The 19599-nt window shown below is 48.8% G+C and overlaps 1 protein-coding gene across 1 annotated transcript in view; it reads right to left on the bottom strand.

The window, feature by feature from the left end:
- The window catches only part of CNTFR (ciliary neurotrophic factor receptor), a 170994-nt gene that overhangs the window by 22959 nt on the left and 128436 nt on the right, over nucleotides 1-19599 (bottom strand). The window contains exons 4-5 of the mRNA XM_056849097.1: nucleotides 12068-12185; nucleotides 5374-5540 (exon numbers count right to left, since the gene is read on the bottom strand). Coding sequence (XP_056705075.1) covers nucleotides 5374-5540; nucleotides 12068-12185 — 285 coding nt within the window. The remainder of the gene's footprint in view (nucleotides 1-5373; nucleotides 5541-12067; nucleotides 12186-19599) is intronic.

Raw genomic sequence — 19599 nt, 5'->3', positions numbered from 1 at the left:
GTGCAGAGGAGAGTGGTGAGGATGACCGGGGTCCTGGAGACCGAGCCCTGCGAGGAAAGGCTCAGGGAGTTGGGAATGTTTAGTCTGGAGAAGAGGAGGTTGAGGGGGGACAGGATCGCTCTCTTGAAGGATTTGAAGGGCTGTTGCTTAGAGGAGGGCAGGGAGCTGTTCGTGTTGGCAGCAGAGGACAGGACTCACAATAATGTGGGCGGAAAGGTACCTGATGGATATTTGGAAAGAGTTTTTTACAGTAAGAGTTGTTCTAGAGAGGTGGTGAGCTCCCCCTCACTGGCAGTCTTCAAGCAGCGGCTGGACAAGCACTTGCCGGGGATGCTCTGGGCTGATCCTGCATTGAATAGAGGGTTGGGCTAGATGGCCTGTATGCCCCCTTCCAACTCTGTGATTCCATGACAGGCGTTTCATACAACTGATTTCAGTCTGTTTATGAGCCATTTCTAACAGCCCTGGCCATTTTAAACAGCGCTTTTTTCCCCTTGCCTTTTTTCATGGCATGTTCTCATTTGGCTTTAAAAAAAACGTTCTAAGATTTGCTCTATAGCGCTAGACCAATATAGCATCTCAATGCACCTGAATGCTGGTGATATAGCACCAAATTGCTATACTGGTCTAGCACTATAGCGCTAATCTTAGAACATTAAAAAAAAAGCCGAAAAAGAATAAGCCGCAAAAAAAAAGAAAGGTGGGGAAATGGAGCACTCCTTTTGGAAGAGCTCCAGACATTTTAAACAGCAATGCTACAGCAATTCAGAAGCTCAAATAAGAGCTGAAAATGGGAGAAAGCAATTTTACATAAAAAACCGGCTCAACCAGGCTTTGCCAACGGGACACAAATAGATTTGTCTGAAAAGGTAAAAAATAAAAATTTTAAAAAAATCCGTTAGCAGCCGTGAGCCAAAACGGTTGTTTCTGAAATGACACAAAAAAACCTGTTAGCCACCAGCTGCTAAAATGGATTATAAGGGCAGTTTGAAAGGGGCCTCAGCCTCGCTTGCCAAATGGCCTGCATCGTTCCCCAGCCGGCGTCTCATGTGAGTGAGTCCAGCAGCACATCCACAGTTGAGTCACCTCCATTTGGGATCGATCCAGCCAGAAAGGAGGGCGGGAGCCCAGTTTGTGTCAGGGCTAATGTCCCCCCATTGGCTGTGCAGGGGGGAGTGGGAAGGGGGCGAGGGGGACACACCGGCCGAGCGGACTCTGAGCTTCTCCAGATGACTGTGCAACCCCTTCCTCTCGCTCCGCGCCCAGCCTTTGGGGTAGACATCGGCTTCTACTAACAGGGCCTCTGAGCACATCAGGAAAGCCATAAATCCAAGCCCGGCTCTGTGGGCTTCCTGGATTTTGGCTTGCAGCAAAACGAAGAGTTCGCAGAGCTGAATGCACCCCGATGACTTCCGAATCCAGCTTAGTGTCAGAGGCTGTGCGAGGCCTCGGGATAAAAGGGGCCGGGTCAGCACTGCAGGAGACGCCGTGATGCGGAAAAGGCTCGCTTGCTCGCGCCAACTTTTTCCAGCCATTTGCACCACAGGTGTTTTGCAGGACGGACTCTGGCCAACTTCTCCTCCCCTGGTGTCAATCCAGTTCTGGTTTTGTAAAGCCGCAGTAATTTAACTAGGGCAGAGGACTCTGATAGCCCAGTGAAAACTACGGGGGAGTGGGGGTGGCGTGAAACAGATGTGGGGAGGGGGGTGACTTTACATGGATGGGTGTGTGATGCCGGATGAGCAAAACAACCGCTGGAACTGACCAAACTGTCCATCTGGCCCAACATCCGGTTTCCCACGGTGGCCAGCCAGAGGCTACAGAATGGCCACGGACAGGATGCAAGAGGCAAGAGCCCTCCTCCGTGGCTTGCCCCCTCCCACACCTTACTGGCCCCTCACCCCCCCTCTCTGAACAGGGAGGCTCCCTGTAGCCATGGGGCCAAAGTTCTTTGGGTCGCCTCTCCCCCATGAATATCCCAATGGCCTTTCTGCAGCTACATAAGCTGCCGACCATCACAACATCTTGTAGTAATGAGTTGGCCTGTCTGGAAATTGCACTAATCCATTCCTTGGGTTGACCATGAGTTCTAAAATTATGAGCGAGGGAGGGGAAATCCTCTGTCTCCATTCATTCTTCACTAGGGTTGCCAGCTCCAGGTTGGGAAATACCTGGGGATTTTGAGGGTGGAGCCTGAGGAGGGTGAGGTTTGGGGAGGGGAGGGACTCCAATGGGGTATAATGCCTTAGAGTCTACCTTCCAAAGTGGCCATTTTCTCCAGGTGAACTGATCTCTGTCGCCTGGAGATTAGTTGTAATAGCGAGAGAGCTCCAGGCACCCTAGTCTTCACCATTCAGAATTCTCAAATATATAACGGCAGAGCATAGCATGTCCCACCCTGCAAGGGGCACAGCAGCCCGGGAGGGAGAGGAGGGGCAATTTGCAGTCAGAAAACAACATGGATGGAATGAAAAGGAAGCACCGGAACAGTTGAGGGCAGCCGTGGGTATCATCTTCTGCTGGCCTCCTTATCCCCCCCGCCCCGCACCTCTATGCTACTCTTGTTAATGGGGGGGGGGGGGGCAACTTGCTGCTTATTCCGGGCACTATGGGTTAAATTGGGCGCCATCTGGAGTTTTTAAGGTTTTAATTGGATTTTACTGTTTAATTTTAGAATTATTATGAATGTTGTTGTTGATAACTGATGTGTTTTGGTTGATGTTACCCACCCTGAGCCTGGTCTTGGCTGGGAGGGTGGGTTATAAATTGAATAAACAAACAAACAAACAGTCAGCAGGGTGACCACAGGGAAACAGCCCTGCATAAATGGCCATAGTGTTTCCAGACTAGTTTTTAAAAATTCAGTCTTAATGTAACATAGATCTATTATAATGCTGGCTTTTTTATTCTGTTGCTTTATATTTTTATACTGTTGCTACCTGCCTTGGGTCCTGAGGTTCTCAGGAAAAAGATGGGTATACGAATATTTTAAATAACAAATGAAAGCGGGAAAGGGCCGTCAGATGCTTAATGGACACGTAGAGAAAAGGCAGCCAGGACAGAATTTTTTGAAAGGTAAATAATAAATAAATAAGATTTCTGTCCAGCCTGTAGATGTCCTTTAAGAAGCTGCTGTAACCTAACTTTTGCTGGACACAGAACTCCTAAAGTTTCCCATCACTCTAGGATTAGATCACCATTTCCCAATTTATAGGCTAGATGGAACCTTCACTGGGGACGGAGGGAGAGCTATAAATTCCATATATGCAAAAACAAGGAAGTGAGGTTCTGAAAGGTCGCACTGGGGATTTTGTATTTTTTTAACCTCCTCAAATGTAGGAAAGGTGAAATATAACATTTTAAAAATAAATTTTTAAAATGTCACACAGGGAAACAGTGCCACAGACCAGAATGGCATTTTGGAGCAAAGGGACCGGCTTCACACCCCAAAGCTACGGACCAACTCCCAGGGTCTCCCCAAGACCCCAAGCAGGAGTGTATTTCTCACATGCTGAGTGACGAGCCCTCTGGTGGAGGGGGGCTGAGGCTCAGTGGAAGAGCATCTGCTTGGCATGCAGAAAACCCGGGTTTAAGCCCCAGCATCTCCAGTTGAAAGGACCAGGCAGGAGACGATGTGCAAGACCTCCACGAACATACCTCACCACCACCAAACAAAACCTCCTGCCGGAGGAGAGGCGGGACCTGGTAATCCTAGATGCTGTGCCACTGAACCATGGCCCCGCCCCTAAAACCCTACTGCTCAACAGGTGTCTCCCTAGCAATACTGCCCCTCTCTCAGCTGTGTTCTCCTTCTGGGCAGCTCTGCTCAGCAGATGCCCTTCCTCAAGAGCTACATGGCTCCTTGAGAGAACATGCATCCCACTAGGCAGAGGCAATAAAGCCCAACTCATCCGAACACAGATGTCCTTCTCGGCAAATCCAGGCCTGTCATCTGCACATCTCATGGTGCATAAGGAGCCGAGTCTGCCCTGGACAGCTCTTGATACGCAGAATAATCAGCACAGTCAGGATGTTACATTTCTAATGCCAGGTGCTGGCTTTCCATAATATGCCCAAGGCTCCCATTAGAGAAACTGGGATGAAACATTCTTGCTCGCCCGTTCTCCCGCTCTCGCTCTGTGTGCATTTGTTGTTTTCTCTCGTTTGCATCCAGAATGCAAACACCATCTGTCAAGACTGCGTTATCCATCAGAGCTGTGAAAAAGGAACACGGGATCTGGCAAGGGGGCTGTGCCCCGCTCGGCTCCGGCACCCCTGCCTCTCTGCAGAGCTCCATTCACAAAGACTTCACAGCTGGGAGCTGGGGACGAGTCACGAGGCCCTTTCGCCACTCCCCCCCCCTGCAGGCTTGGACACGCTGCCCTGATCTTGTGAATGCTTCATTGCTTGGCCAGGCTCAGGGTGTCTGACTACAACCCACTCGTGCAAAATTTTCCCAGGTGCGGATCCTAGACTTTTTAGGGTTTGGCGTGTCTGCTTAGAAATGTGTAAGCAACAATTACATGGTTTCAGAGGGTGGCCATATTAATCTTCAGTAGAACAGCTACATTTGAGTCCCGTAGCTCTTTAGAGAACAGCAAGATTTTCAGGGTATGAGCTTAGAATAATGGAACCATAGAGTTGAAAGGGCCCATACAGGCCATCTAGTCCAACCCCCTGCTTAATGCAACATCAGCCCAGAGCATCCCTGACAAGTGCTTGTCCAGCCTCTGCTTAAAGACTGCCAGTGAGGGGGAGGCTCACCACCATCCTAGGCAGCCCATTCCACTGTCGAACAACTCTTACAGTTAAAGCTCCCTCTGTCAGACAAGAGTAGATCTCTGGAGATCTCTGAGCCTTTATATCCTAGTCTGAAGGTGGGAGGGGCGTTGCAAAGAATGCTCTTGTCTGAGGAAGGGAGCTTTGACTCTCGAAAGCTTGCACTCTGAAAATCTGGTTGGTCTCTAAGGTGCTCCTGGATTTAAATCTAGCAATAAATAAATGGCAACATGAACAGAGCAGAAAAAGAGGAAGACCCAACATGAGATGGATTGACTCTATAAAGGAAGCCACGGCTCTCTATTTGCAAGACCTGAGCAAGGCTGTTCATGGGAGGATGTTTTGGAAGTCATTAATTCATAGGGTCTCCATAGGTCAGAAGCGACTTGACGGCACTTACACACAACCTGAACCCACCCTGACCTGGATGGCCCTGGCTAGCCTCTTTTCATACGCCCAACGACACCCCTGTGCTGCAGGCCAGGGCAGTGCCTGCTCTGTCCCTGAAGAGATCTCAGATCCCTGACTTCCTGGGCAGCCTCCTCAGCCCCCGTGAGATCCAGTTGGCAGAACGGAGCTGGTCACGGAATTTACCTATCGCAAATTCGTCGAAGGAGATGGTGGTGGAGTTCCTGCCCAGGGCGTTTGTGACTGTCAGCGTCACCTTATATTTCTTGGTGGAGAAGAGGTGAAGGTAGCGGATATAACACCTGTTCTTGGGGGGCGCATCCTTCTCACACACAATTTCCTTGGAGTCGTGCCTACCAAAAACAGAGAAAAGGAGGCATCAGCTGAGGAGAAAAAAACTAAAGAGACGGGGAGGCTCCCGTTTGGCTGGTGGGCTCCTGGGGATGTACGGTCGGCATCGTTTTCCCCCAGGTGCAAAGCATAGGTGCTGTTAGAAGAAGCCAGGACTACATTTCTTCCCATTCCAACCATGCTAGAAATCCTTTGCACCCTTGCTCGTTCTCTGGGCACCGAGGGACTCAAGCTGAACGGTAGAACATTTGCTTTGTGTGCAGAAGCCCCAGTGTCTCCAAGTCAGAGACCTTGGGTAGTTGGGCTGGGACAGACCTTATCCTGCCTGAGCCCCTCCTGAGAGCTGCTGCCAGTCAGGGGAAGCATGCCTGAGCAAGAGGGACCCGTGGCCTGACTCTGCAGCTCCCTATGCTCACAATGCCTGTTGCTGCCCTCTCTGGCTCTTCTTCCAGCCAACGTGATGTTGGTAACCATATCAACATTTTAATGAAAACTGTCTGGTCAGAGCATAAGAACATCAGAAAAGCCCTGCTGGATCAGACCCAGGCCCATTGAGTCCAGCAGTCTGTTCACACAGTGGCCAATGAGGAGCCTCTAGGAAGCCCCCAAACAAGACGACTGCAGCTGCATTATCCTGCCTGTGTTCCACAGCACCTAATAGGATAGGCATGCTCCCTCTGATCCTGGAGAGAATAGGTATAAGGACATAAGAAAGGCCCTGCTGGATCAGACCAAGGCCCATCAAGTCCAGCAGTCTGTTCACACAGTGGCCAACCAGGGGCCTCTAGGAAGCCCACAGGCAAGACGGCTGCAGCAGCATTTATCCTGCCTGTGTTCCACAGCACCCAATCTAATAGGTATGCTCCTCTGATACTGGAGAGAATAGGCATGCACTATGACTAGTATCTGCTTTGACAAGTAGCCATGGACATGTCCACTCCCCTCTTAAAGACTTCCAAGTTGGTGGCCATCACCACATCCTGGGGCAAGGAGTTCCACACTTTAACTATGCATTGTGTGATGAAATACTTCCTTTTACCTGTTTTGAATCTCTCCCCCTCCGGCTTCAGTAGATGACCCCGCGTTATGGTATTATGAGAGAGGGAGAAACGTTTCTCCCTGTCCACTCTCTCCACACCATGCATAATTGTATAGACCTCTATCTTGCCTCCCCTTAGCCGCCTTCTTTCCATGCTAAACAGCCCTAAGCTTTTTAACCACAAAGTTGCGCAGTTGGAAAAAACCTTCCCTTTTTGAGGTGCACAGCAGAACATCACCCGCTCTCCCTATTGTGGGATATAGGAAGACAGTTTCACCCGTTGAACTTCCAGATTGCAGCAATCAGGTAGCAGCCACGGCTACTGACTCGCATCTGGGGCTCTTGAGGAGGAGCCCCCTGGGTGGAAGGGGCTCCCCCCCAGGTTCATCCCACAGAGCCTCTATAACACCCACCATGTGGGTCTCTCCCCTGCAATTGGCACTCACTGATGCTGTTGGGGAGATCCTTCACATTGGCTCCACCCTCGGCCTCATGGTTGTGACCCTTTAAATCAGTGGTTCCCAACCTTTTTTTGACCAGAGACCACTAGGACTTTTTTGTTCAGTGCAGGGACCCCAAGGTTCAAAATAAAAATTCAGAGAATTTGAAAATAAACTTTAATCATAACTGTTAGTTGAACATTAAACATAGAATAATATTTGAATATATATATTTTATAATAGAGAACTTTTAATTGAAAATATTAATTTATTATGTGTTTATAACTTTATTTCGCGGACCTTAATTTAGTTCTCGTGGACCCCTGGGGGTCCACGGACCCCTGGTTGGGAACCAGTGCTTTAAATGCTACAGGGGTGTTGTGGTAAATATCTTCCTCCCCCCAAGGTGACTGCACAGAACCAAATTCCCTCCCGAGGGAAGATCAGATGCATCGACAGACAGAGATGGACTCTGGGTCTTATGAAGAAAGCTTGGCCAGGTTTACTCAGAAGCTTCCTGCCACAGAACAGGAAATGAAGGGCAAGTCCACCATTTCTTACAAACCCGGAGATCCCGGGATATCGGACAAGCACGCAAGCCTGATTCGAGTCTTCACACGGGAGCCTGCAGGAAACAAGCTCCATCAGCAAACATGCTGGATTAATTGGGGGAGTTCTTGAGCAGGAAAAAACCATCTTTTAATTAAAGCACTGTTCGAACGCTGAGAGAAGCATCCATCCGCACAAGCCTCATCTATCCAGAGGCTGGGTACAGGGATTGTAGCATGCCTGTGCCAAAAGATTTGCATCAGCTACCCTTTCTGTTTCCAAGCACCATTCAAAGAGCTGGTTCTCACCTTTAAGGCCCTCCATGGCTCGGAGACAGGGCAACTGAAGGACCGTCTCCTCCCATGTTGCCCAGCCCCTGCCCAGCCACACACACACACACACACACCGGTTAAGCATCTTCTCACAAACCCTGTTTGTTGTGCCCCTGCCTGCAGAGGTGAGCTGGATGGCCAACAGAGACAGGGCTTTATTGGTGGTGGCACCTCACCTGTGGAATGCCCTCTCCCCTCAGGGTCACCTGGCACCTGCCTGACTGTCTTTTAGGTGTGAGGCCAAAACGTTTCTTTTAACTAAAGGTTGATCTTTTTAATTGTTTTTACAATCTGCTTCTAGTCTGAGGGCTGCTCTGGGTTTGTGTGTTCTGGGCACTGGCTGTATTTTAATGCTTGTAAATGAAGTGAATAAATGTATTTTATTTATTTTATTGTATTCAACTTATACCCCGCTCTCCTCCCTTGCCAAGGAGCCAATGTAGCTGAAGATGGGGAGATCAGGTAAAAGGTAGGTTGGTTGGTAGATGGGAAGGAGAGAAGGAAGAAGGGAAAGGTGAAGATACTGGGGTTGCAGGGAGGAGTGAAAGAGGAAACTGAGGGGAAGGGAATGCAGGGGGAAATGGGGGGTACTTTGCAGGTTCCCCACTGTGTAACTGGGCCTGGCTTGGCAGCTGGCCCTATGCAACTTGGCCATAGTTTCCCCAGGTGTAGTCTACCAGAGGGAGGGAAGGAGGGAAAGCTGAAGATGTGGGGGGGCAGATAAAGGTAGGTTGGCTGTTGGGTGGGAAGGAGAGAAGGAGACAGGAAAAGGGGAGAGGCTATGGGGGCTTTCAGGGAAGGGAAGAGAAAAGAGTGTGGGAGGGGGAAATGAGATAACCCCTGAGGGTCCCCCACTTGTTGTAGTTGGGAGGGGCTGTGGCTCAGTTTGTAGAGCCTCTGCATGGCGTGCAGAAGGTCCCAGGTTCAATCCCCGGCATCTCCAGTTAAAGGGACCAGGCAGGTAGGTGATGTGAAAGACCTCAGCCTGAGACCCTGGAGAGCCGCTGCCTGTTTAAGTAGAGAATACTGACTTTGATGGACCGAGGGTCTGATTCAGTATAAGGCAGCTACATGTATTCATGTGTAGTCTATTGTCAAGTTTATGGTATGTACCCCCCCTTTTTTTACTACAACATCCTCTACCTTTATATCTCTCCTTCTTCATTACAGTATGTCTTGCCTTAGACAGTTTTGGTTCCCTTAGACAGTATTTTGTTTGCATTTTTTCTCCAGTTCTGAAATCCTATTCGTACTGCATTGTTCATTGGAGGTCTTTACTGTCCTATTGTACTGTTTTTCCTATTGTGTAATCTGCCCTGAGACCCAGTGAGAAAGGTGGGCCATGAATGAAGCTAACCACATCAACAGCCACAAACTCCAGAATCAAACTACACTTCAAACATTCTCCAGGTGAACCCAGCCTTTTGTTTGGGGGAAAGAAGAAAAGAAATTCTTCCATCACAAGCTCCCAAATCCCACAGAACTTCAGGTGAGAATGTTCTTGACATATAAACGGCACTAGTGGAAAAGTTCAGACGGATGAAGCGATTTCTTGCTAAGATCGAACACATTCGTAAAAGCTGACCCTGTCAGCTCCCACAAGAACATCCATCAGGGGTCATGCGCATCAAAGAGAGCTGCTTCACTTACTCATCCTGGAAACGGAAATTACCCTCGGCAATCAGATCCCTCTTCCCTCTCCCAACCCCTTCTGATGTCTGCAGCAAAATGCTGTTAAAACAGAAGACAACGAGAAGTGTGTGCATGCGTGTGTGTGTGTGTGTGCGTGTGTGTCTTTTGGAATAACTACTGCAGCTCATTCATGATGCAAATAAGCAAATAAGATCCTTCCATTTGTGGGCGAGATTCCCCGCGTTAGACTTGCTACAAAATTTTGAAGCTCACATGGATGCTTTAATTTGAGTGAAACAACAGAAGGTGTGCAAATTTCAAAGGAGGAGGGCAGGGAGCAGTTCCTGTTGGCAGCAGATGATAGGACTTGTAATAATGGGTTTAAATTGCAGGAGGAAAGGTACCGGCTGGATATCAGGAAAAGATTTATTTACAGTAAGAGTAGTTCAGCAGTAGAACCGGCTGCTTAGGGAGGTGTTGAGCTCCCCCTCACTGGCAGTCTTTAAGCAGAGGCTGGACAAGCACTTGTCAGGGATGCTCTAGGCTGATCCTGCATTGAGCAGGGGGTTGGACTAGATGGCCTGTATGGCCCCTTCCAACTCTAGGATTCTATCACGGCAACGTTGTCAGTGACATCATTGTGTCCCTGGTAATATCGCTGCAATGCTGTCCTAGGCCTCCCCCCTCCCGCTGCCAGAAAGCCCCCCTGCTGTCCAGCTGATCAGCAGCAGGGGGTGGGGCCCAGGGATCTTCCTGCCCCTGGCAGGGTCCTAGCAACCCCAGGTTCGATGGAAGAATAAAGAATTTGAAAAGGTGAACAGGAAGCTCCTTCCCTAGAGGTTTTTAAGCAGAGGCTAAATGGCCATTAGTCAGCAATGCTGATTCTATGACCTTAGGCAGTTCATGAGAGGGGGGGCACCTTGGCCATTTTCTGGGCATGGGGTAGGGGTCACTGGTGTGTGTGTGGGGGGGGAGGTAGTTGTGAAATTCCTGCATTGTGCAGGGGGTTGGACTAGATGACCCTGGTGGTCCCTTCCAACTCTATGATTCTGATTCTAAGAAGGAAACTGCAATGATGGCTAGACTATCCATGATGGTGAATTAGCTGTGGCTGTTGTGGCAGACAGAGAGCCCTCAGGGCTCATGAGGAGGGAGGACTCCAGAGGAGGGAGGGGTGAGCACCAGTCCTCGGGATGAGGCGCCGAGTGGACCCTGAATATGGGATAGCCCAGAGGCCATGAGAAAGACCTCAAAATGCCACAAGACTCTCTCCTCCACTTGGGGAGGGGCTGTGGCTTAGTGGCAGAGCCTCTGCTTGGCATGCAGAAGGTCCCAGGTTCAATCCCTGGCATCTCCAGTTAAAGGGACTAGGCAAGTAGATGATGTGAAAGACCTCTGCCTGAGACCCTGGAGAGCTGCTGCCAGTCTGAGTAGACAATACTGACTTTGATGGACCAAAGGTCTGATTCAGTAGAAGGCAGCTACATGTGTTCATGAGACCAACTGCTAAGGAGGACATTGGGTGGAAGAGGGAATCTGGCACCCTCCCTACAGCAAACTGCCCCCCCCCCCAGGATTCTCAGAGAGGTTCAGCAGATGTTTGCCCTCCTTTTAGTTGTTTTATTCCGCCATTTGTAGATCCCTTATTGACTTACTCAGCCTCCAGGGCAGCTTACAACAGACAGATTAAAGTTAAATCAACATCACAAAAACTTACAAAGAAGTAAAACAAGGCCAATGCAGTTGCCAGGAATCGGGATTTATCAACTCCACATTGTGATTCTGCCCATCTTTAAACAAGCCCTAAGGCTTGCTGAAAGAAGATGATCGTTACCTGCCTGTTGAATAGCGGTAGGCATGCAATCCTGGGGGTGGGGGGGGTTGCTTATCTTTGAGTTTGCCACTGAGAAAAGTCCATCACAGGTTTCCACCCACCCATGGGAGGAAGACCTCAAAGACCTCAGCATCTGGGATCACCTCCTTTGCATATGATCATCCTATGCTTCACCTGTAATTAATTCCTCATGTTACACTCAATGTAGCTGAATGTGTGATATAAAAACCACATTTATTGAGGGGCTGGTCCCCAGTTTTCTTTGTAAAATGAACATGCAATAGCTGTTTCTCGCAAACAGATGTTTGAACATACATGTGGGATGTTCAGGGCAACATGTGAATAGAAGAAGAAGAAGAAGAAGAAGAGTTGGTTTTTATATGCTGACTTTCTCTACCACTTAAGGCAGAATCAAACTGGCTTACAATCACCTTCCCTTCCCCTCCCCACAACAGACACCCTGTGAGGTAGGTGAGGGTAAGAGAGCATGAATAGGGCTACATTGTGCAAGTGAAGGCCTTTGAACCCGGGGTTAATTTGTTCACTGTGGTTGCATCCTCTAGCAAAGACAGTCCCCGGTAAGAGTCATCTAGCCTGGATTTCTGTGGTCAGATCTTCTACTGCAAGAAATCTTAAGTTCCCCAGAAGTCCACCCGAAACTGCTCCTCCTGCCTGTTTCTCACCCCACCCCACCCCCACTTACTTTACAGTGATGTTAAACATGTCTGGGATGTAGGTCGGGCTGGGAAGGTGCCAACTGCAGTAGAAGCCGTTAGGATAGTTATTGGACCGACACATCAGGACAGGTTCCTTGGGCGGTGCTGTTGGGAGAGAGAAACATGGGTCAGTTCAGACACACTGTGCACTCCAGTCTGGCCTTTTACACAACTTGAGGCTTGTCAACTAGACAATGACACACTTGTGTAGTAGTCCTGGGTCTCCATGGTGAAGGTCTAAGATCTGGAGAAGGTCTAGGAATCTTGATTGGGAGGTCCCAATCTCACTGCCTATTTGCACCCAGATCACATTCGGCATTTTCTCCCAGCTTCTTTTGGAAAATTAAATCTACGCTGGCTGAGATAGGCATGAATTCACATTATCTCAAAAGCAGCTCCATTCCTCTGGATACATCACATCACCCACAGTGACCCACAGTACACTTGGTATGACAACTTGCCTAGGATTCCTTGGGGCATAGATGGGTTGGCCTGGGAAGAGAACAGACAAACCATCACCAACAAGCACAACTCCAGGAGAAACAGAGCAACTGGGGGAAGACTCAGAGCTCTGCTGGTCTCCTATCCCACCCCTCCAGCATAGAATAGTCCAACCCCCTGCACAATGCAGGAAATTCACAACTACCTCACACGCCCAGTGACCCCTACTCCATGCCCAGAAGATGGCCAAGATGCCCTTCCTCTCATGATCTCCCTAAGGTCATAGAATCAGCATTGCTGACTAATGGCCATCTAGCCTCTGCTTAAGAACCTCCAGGGAAGGAGCACTTACCACCTCCCGAGGAAGCCTGTTCCACTGAGGAACCGCATCCTTCCTAATGTCTAGATGGAAACTCTTCTGATTTAATTTCATCCCTCACAAATGACACTTGGCCAGCCGATGGTTGGCTATATGTTCAGACAGACACTTGGAGCTTGCGCTAACGGGTACAACCCTACACCCCTCTATGTACAAGCAGACCATCTTCTTTAGAGAGCAAAAATGCCCCCCCCCCAGTCATGATGCTTACTCACTCCCTAGCTAGGAAGCAAATTCAACAGCAAAGTACTCTGATATTTGTAAGTTGTGAAAACTTTCTGTCTAGAAGTGCTTTTAGTAGTTTTGTGTTGCAGATTGATTTTAGCTTGTTTTTTTTTCCATTTTTAGTTTTTAAAGGTTTGTATTATTTATGAGAGAAACAGCATGAAAACATACGAAACACAAGACTGGAGACATCTGCTTACCCATCGATTAAACTGTTTGGGTATGCGTGCGTATGCACACACGCAAGCACACACACACCTGTTTTTCAGACAAACCTCCACCCTGAGATAATTGTTGTACCTGCTGTGCTGTTGCCTTTCTGGTGGCAACACATCACACTGGGCCTATGGTTTTGTTCAGCAGCCTCCGTTTTGTTCAGATTTGGAACTGGAAAAGGGGGAAAGTCCCACAGATTCAGAGGTTAAGTGCCTTTGTTTGTTCCTGTCCTATCTAGGGTTGCCAAATGCCAGGTACTAGCTGGAGATCTCCTGCTATTACAACTGATCTCTAGCCGACAGAGATAGGTTCATATGGAGAAATTGGCTGCTTTGGCAATTGGACTCTATGGCATTGAAGTCCCTCCCCTCCCCAACCCCCGCCCTCCTCAGGGTCCGCCTCAAAAACCTCCCGCCAATACATCCCACCCCTCCGCAGAGCCTTCTCTCTCGCTGGGGTTAATGCCTTTCCTTCAAGGATGCTATATGGAAGGTATCAACAAATACCAATCCAGGAAAGGACTTGTCCCTGTGATACCTATTCCCTGGACTCAATTGATAATATTCTGTTGGTCTGCCCTCTATATGAAACACCCCGTGGGAAATGGTTAAAAAATTGGCTTCTTTCCAAATATCACCTATCTACCCAAGCAAAATGTCAATTTTTATTAAATGATTCCGATCCGGAGGTTACTGTAGATTTTGCCAATTTTCTAGTGGATGTGATGAAAGTTCAAAAAGCCCAAAGTTTGTAATTTCTATTTTTGGAATTTACTGGCCTATGTTTTTATCTTAACGACTGCATATTTTATGTACCTTCTGTAACAATTGTAATATTACTTATGCCATTAAAGGTTTTACATTCATTCATTCATTCACCTCCCGCCAATGGCGAAGAGGGACCTGGCAACCCTGGTCCTATCCCACGCCACTGAAAATCTTGTGTTCGAAAAACTGAACGCATGGGGACAGGGATAAACGAATGAGTGGGGGGTGGCAGCAGCAGCGACTCCTCCCCCCCACCTGTGCCTCTCTCCCCCCTCGACAGCAGCAGCAACGGTGGCTTCCCCCCACCCCCCAGAACCCGAGCCTCTCCCCCTGCCCCGCACCCTCCCCTGCCTCCCCCCAGCATCAGCAGTGGTTTCAGCCCGCAGCCTTATATCAGCCTGCAGCCGGGATTCCCACAGTCAGCGAAGTGGTGAAGCAGCTCCTTCCGGCACCACCGCCGTGCGCTTCCAGCCCCCGCTGTCTCCACCTGGCAGATGCAACCCTCTGGGTTGCATCTGCCGGGTGGAGACAGCGGGGGCTGGAAGCGCACGGCGGTGGTGCTGGAAGGAGCCACCACCAGTTCGCCGACTGTGGTGATCCCGGCTGCAGGGTGAAACCACGGCTGGTGCTGGTGGGAGATGGAGAAGGCCATGAGGGCGGGAGGAGAGGAGGAGAGAGAGGCGCTGGTGGTGAAGGGTGGGGGAAAGGAGCTGCTGGCGCTGCTGCCCGTCGGGGCCTGGAAGTCTCCCAGCGGGGAGTCAACCCAGGTGCCAAGGATGCACGAGCAAACTCCTTCCTCTGTTGCGCGCCTTCTATTTAGGTCGTGACCACAGAGGAATAGGAAAACCCGGGGATGTAGCGAAAGGAGGAGGGTTGAACACATGTGTGGGCGAGGCATGTGCGTTTTGACCACATCGATTTGCTGCATTTCTGGGAGAATAGAGGGACAATGAGGCCATACCTTAATGGCCAAAGCTTGACATGTGTCAGAGGCCTGGAAGGGAAAAGTCCCGGAGGAACATGGGCATCTAGCAGTGAGAAAAGGCCCTGCGCAACTACTGGCCAGAATCTCAGCCGAGTGACGGTGCAGATGTTGGGCAAGCCAGAACGCATTCTGCCAGGACTGGGGAAGAGGCTGAGGGACAGGGGTTGCAACTGAAGGGGTCTTGGGGGGAGGGAAAGTGGGAAACGGGCAGAGGTGAGGGTCCTAAGGAGGGAGAGAGGGGAGAAGCAGGGGCCAAGGGCAGGCAGAGGGGCAAAGCCAGCGGAGAAGGGTTTTGCATACTTGTTCGTTTATTTTATTTAAAATACTTATTAGCTTGCTCGGCTCTTGCATCTGCATACAAATCCCCAGTACTGGGTGGAGAAGAAAAGGATTTCACAATAAAGGTTGTTTTCCATTTTTCCTTCTCTAAAAGGGGACTAGCAAAATTCATGGCCTATCATCCGTTGTTAGCCGGAGTAGCTAAATGCATCCTCCAGGCCCCCGATGGAGACTTTGTGGATCTTGTAACAAAGGAAACCAAAGGGGTTGAGCTAAACACTATCAACTATAACAAAAATACATTTATTTTATTATATATAGTGCACGGTAGTATTTAAAAACACAGGGCGTAAAATAAGGCTTCATGAGGCGGAAGCGACTTGACGTCACTTAACACACTCACACCAAAAGCACAAATATGTTTGCAAGTATTACCAACGCATATACAGTTGATGTTTGGTCATTGTATGTACAAACATCAACTGTATGTGTGTTCGTAATATTTGTAAACTTTTCTGTACTTTTTAGGAAGCCTTATATATAATAAAACAACTGTATTTTTAGTTACAGTAGATTGTGTTTAGCTCAACCCCTTTGGTTTCCTTTAGCTTTCAGGTTGAGTTTCTTCCCCCCCTCTTTTTTTCTTCAGTTGTTTCTCATAATGAAGGGCAATGCTCCTGGAAAGAGAATGCATGCACATGTGCTGAGCGCAAGCAGAGATGTTGGTGTGTGTGTGTGCAAAACTGGGCTTAGAGTCCCGAATCCCTTTCCTTGTCTCTCAAGGTGACTCCAGAGGACAGGAGAAGTCTCAACTTGACTCTGCTCCTGAGGTGATTGGTGAGAGCGGGGGATTTTCCCTCCCTCCCATCCACCCTCTCCACTTGTTTTATATATATTTGAGGAGATACACATTTTACGAGCAATAATTCCGTCATCAAGTTCGGTTTCTCATCTTGTAAGCTTTTTTCCCCTCCCTCGCAAGTTTGCAAGACCCAATCTAATTTGAAACTTTTCAATCCACAGAGGATTGAAGGCATCCATTCTAGCCTTAATACAGTCACGCGCTGCAAAGGCATTATCTTAAATTAGAGCTATATATTCTCAACCTAGCGTATTTCCGATATTGCAAAATATCATAATTTCTGTGGAGTATTAGATTTGGGGGTTGTCTATAACAGAAGCAAGTGGAGACTCAGAGATTACTTCCCTCTCTCTGAATATACCCCAAACACTCAGCAAATTGGATGAAAACAAATTGCTTTTAATTTTTCAAGGTCCTTCTGAGTTTGACAGTCATCCCTAATGAAGCCGACAGTGGGACGTGGCCAGGAGGAGGGTCTTCAGTCCTGAGGCCATTTGCTGTTCCTGAACATGTTCGTCAAATCTGTGCCACCAGGAGACACACCAGGAGCCAATAATCTCCCTCCCACAGGTAAACGGTCGCATGGAGAAGGAATCTCACCGTGCAAAACTGGAAGTGTGTCTTTGAAGGAAGAGCCACAGGTTTTTAAGTCTTGTCGGCCTAAAAAAAAAAAAGCCCCAACCCTGTGACCATTTTAGTTGCCCCCCTATTACAGAATGGACTCTTATCATTTCAGGCGACAGGTGGAAGGGTATTGATTATGAAAACACTCACGTAACACCCTGCCAATAAAAATCTAGCACTCAAGAAAGAAAGGCTCAGTGTGATGTAGTGGTTAAGAGCAACAGACTCTAATATGGAGAACTGGGTTTGATTCCCCACTCCTCCACATGTAACCTGCTGGATGACCTTAAGCTAGTCACAGCTCTCTCAGAACTCTCTCAGCCCCACCTACCTCACAAGGTGCCTGTTGTGCGGAGAGGAAGCCGCTTTGAGACTCCTTTCGGAAGAGAAATGTGGGGTATAAAAAAACCAACTGCACCCTGGCTTGCTAATTCTCGACTTCCAGGGAGTTCCTTCAAAACTTCAAGGACCATTCAAGAGGGCACCCTGCCCCAAATTGCTGTTGGAAGGGGTCCAGTTCATTTCACCACTCTTATGCTCTACCACCTCCTCATTTCATTCTGATTCAGGGGTACAGCAAGCCAAAGAATACCACTGTGCTGAAGGAGAGGCGGCATCAAATTGGGAGGGACCGTGGCACAGTGGCAGAGCATCTGCTTGACACGGTGCAGGTTCCATGTTCAATCCCTGGCATCTCTAGTTAAGGATTGCTTGTAGAAGCCTGAGACCTTGGAGAGCTGCTGCTTGTCTGGGTAGACAATATTGAATTTGATGGACCAGCGGTCTGATTCATTATAAGGCAGCTTCGTGTGTTCAAATATCCTCTCCAGCAGAATCCCCGGGTTCCAGATTCCAACCCATCCCTCTCCCCCCATGGAGAGCCTTAACAAATACACAAAACTGACAAAGTTCTTAATTGTTTCTTGTAGTGTGTGACTGTGCATGAGCACAGATTTTCAATATTGGGCACTGAATTCACAGTCCCCTGAACTGCAGCTTCGATCTATAAGAAGGCAAAGATGCTCAATGCATAGCTAAATAGTGCAGGGACTGACCTGCCTTGGGGACCTGGGTTCAAGTCCTACGTAAGAACATAAGAACTGAAGAAAGGCCCTGCTGGATCAGACCAAGGTCCATCAAGTCCAGCAGTCTGTTCACACAGTGGCCAACCAGGTGCCTCTAGGAAGCCCGCAAACAAGACCACTGCAGCAGCATGCTCCTATGATCCTGGAGAGAATAGATATGCATCATAAGAACATAAGCACATAAGGAAAGCCCTGCTGGATCCATCAGATCCAAGGTCCATCAGATCCAGCAGTCTGTTCACACAGTGGCCAACCAGGTGCCTCTAGGAAATCCACGAACAGACAGACAGACAGACAGACAGACAAATCCCAGATATTTCCAAGACAAAAATCTGAGTTCTTGCATAACGGAAAGACTTGAAGAACCCTGAAAGCCAGGGATTCTACATCTTCAGTTTGGGAACACGTGGGTAAGTCTGCAAAAGTGGGCAACCTATCTGCTAAAAAGAGTTAAAGATGACAACCAGTAACCTTGTGCCGTGAAGGGAGCCGCAGGACATGACAGCAGAAAATTCCAAATAAGCCTCAGAGTCTGTTTTATTCTATTACGGAGACTGACACAGATGCTAAATTCCTTAAAAAGACTTCAGGTCCTTTAATTAATTTAAACCCCCAAATTAATGAATGGATTTACTTGCAAATTCCCAGAAAATCCATTCTGCATGCAAAGACTAAGTGCCTCTACATTGGGGAGGGGGGAGAGCAGACAGCAGGCACGTGAGGCGGCAGCTGAATTAAGCTTAAGCGCCGGATAAAACCCGGCCGATTTGAGCCCTCCCCAGAAATCCGAAGTGGGATCAGCGAAGAAGAGCCTTCAGGTTCCTGGGTTGAGTGAAGTCTACCTTCACTTAGGAACAAGGCAATTAGCACACCCTTGAAGGATGCTGGGGGTTGGAGGGAGGGAACGCACATGCTCCCTGGTTTTGTTTCTCTCCAGAAAGCAGCAAGCAGAGGCCTGCAGAAGAGGAGCAGTGCAGATAGGGTTGCCAATCTCCAGAGCCAGCATGGTGTACTGGTTAAGAGTGGTGGTTTGGAGTGACAGATGCTAATCTGGTGAACCGGGCTTGATTCCCCACTCCTCCACATGAAGCCAGCTGGTCTGCAAGTCCCAGATTGGGAGAAAGAGGTGGCCAGGCTGGCCAGGCTGGGAACTACCTGGAAATTTGGGGGTGGAGCCTAAGTAGGGCAGGATTTGGGGAGGGGGGTACTTCAGTGGGCTATAGTGCCATAGAGTCCTCCTTCCAAAGCAGCCATTTGTTCCAGATGAACTGCTCTCTGTTGCCTGGAGATCAGTTGTAATACCAGGAGATTTACAACCATCACCTGGAGGCTGGCAACCCTAGCAATGGCCTTGCTGTATTGTTACCATTTGCACCAAAGCCCATTTGTCCAGCGCAGCAAACTGGACACCCTTTCGTGCTATTGAACAGAGACTCATGGGTCATTTATGCATGAGCTTGTCCGGAGGAGGGCGACCAGAATGGTCAAAGGTCCGAAATCCGTGCCCTATGAAGAGAGATTTAAGGAGCTGGGTTTGTTTAGTCTGGAGAAGAGAAGGTTGAGGGGTGACATGATAGCCATGTTTAAATATTTGAAGGGATGCCATGTTAATGAGGGAACTAGATTGTTCTTGGCTGCTTCAGAGACTAGGACATG

Source organism: Euleptes europaea, chromosome 4 (assembly GCF_029931775.1).
Source record: "Euleptes europaea isolate rEulEur1 chromosome 4, rEulEur1.hap1, whole genome shotgun sequence".
NCBI lineage: Eukaryota > Metazoa > Chordata > Lepidosauria > Squamata > Sphaerodactylidae > Euleptes > Euleptes europaea.
This window is presented reverse-complemented; position numbering and strand designations above follow the sequence as displayed.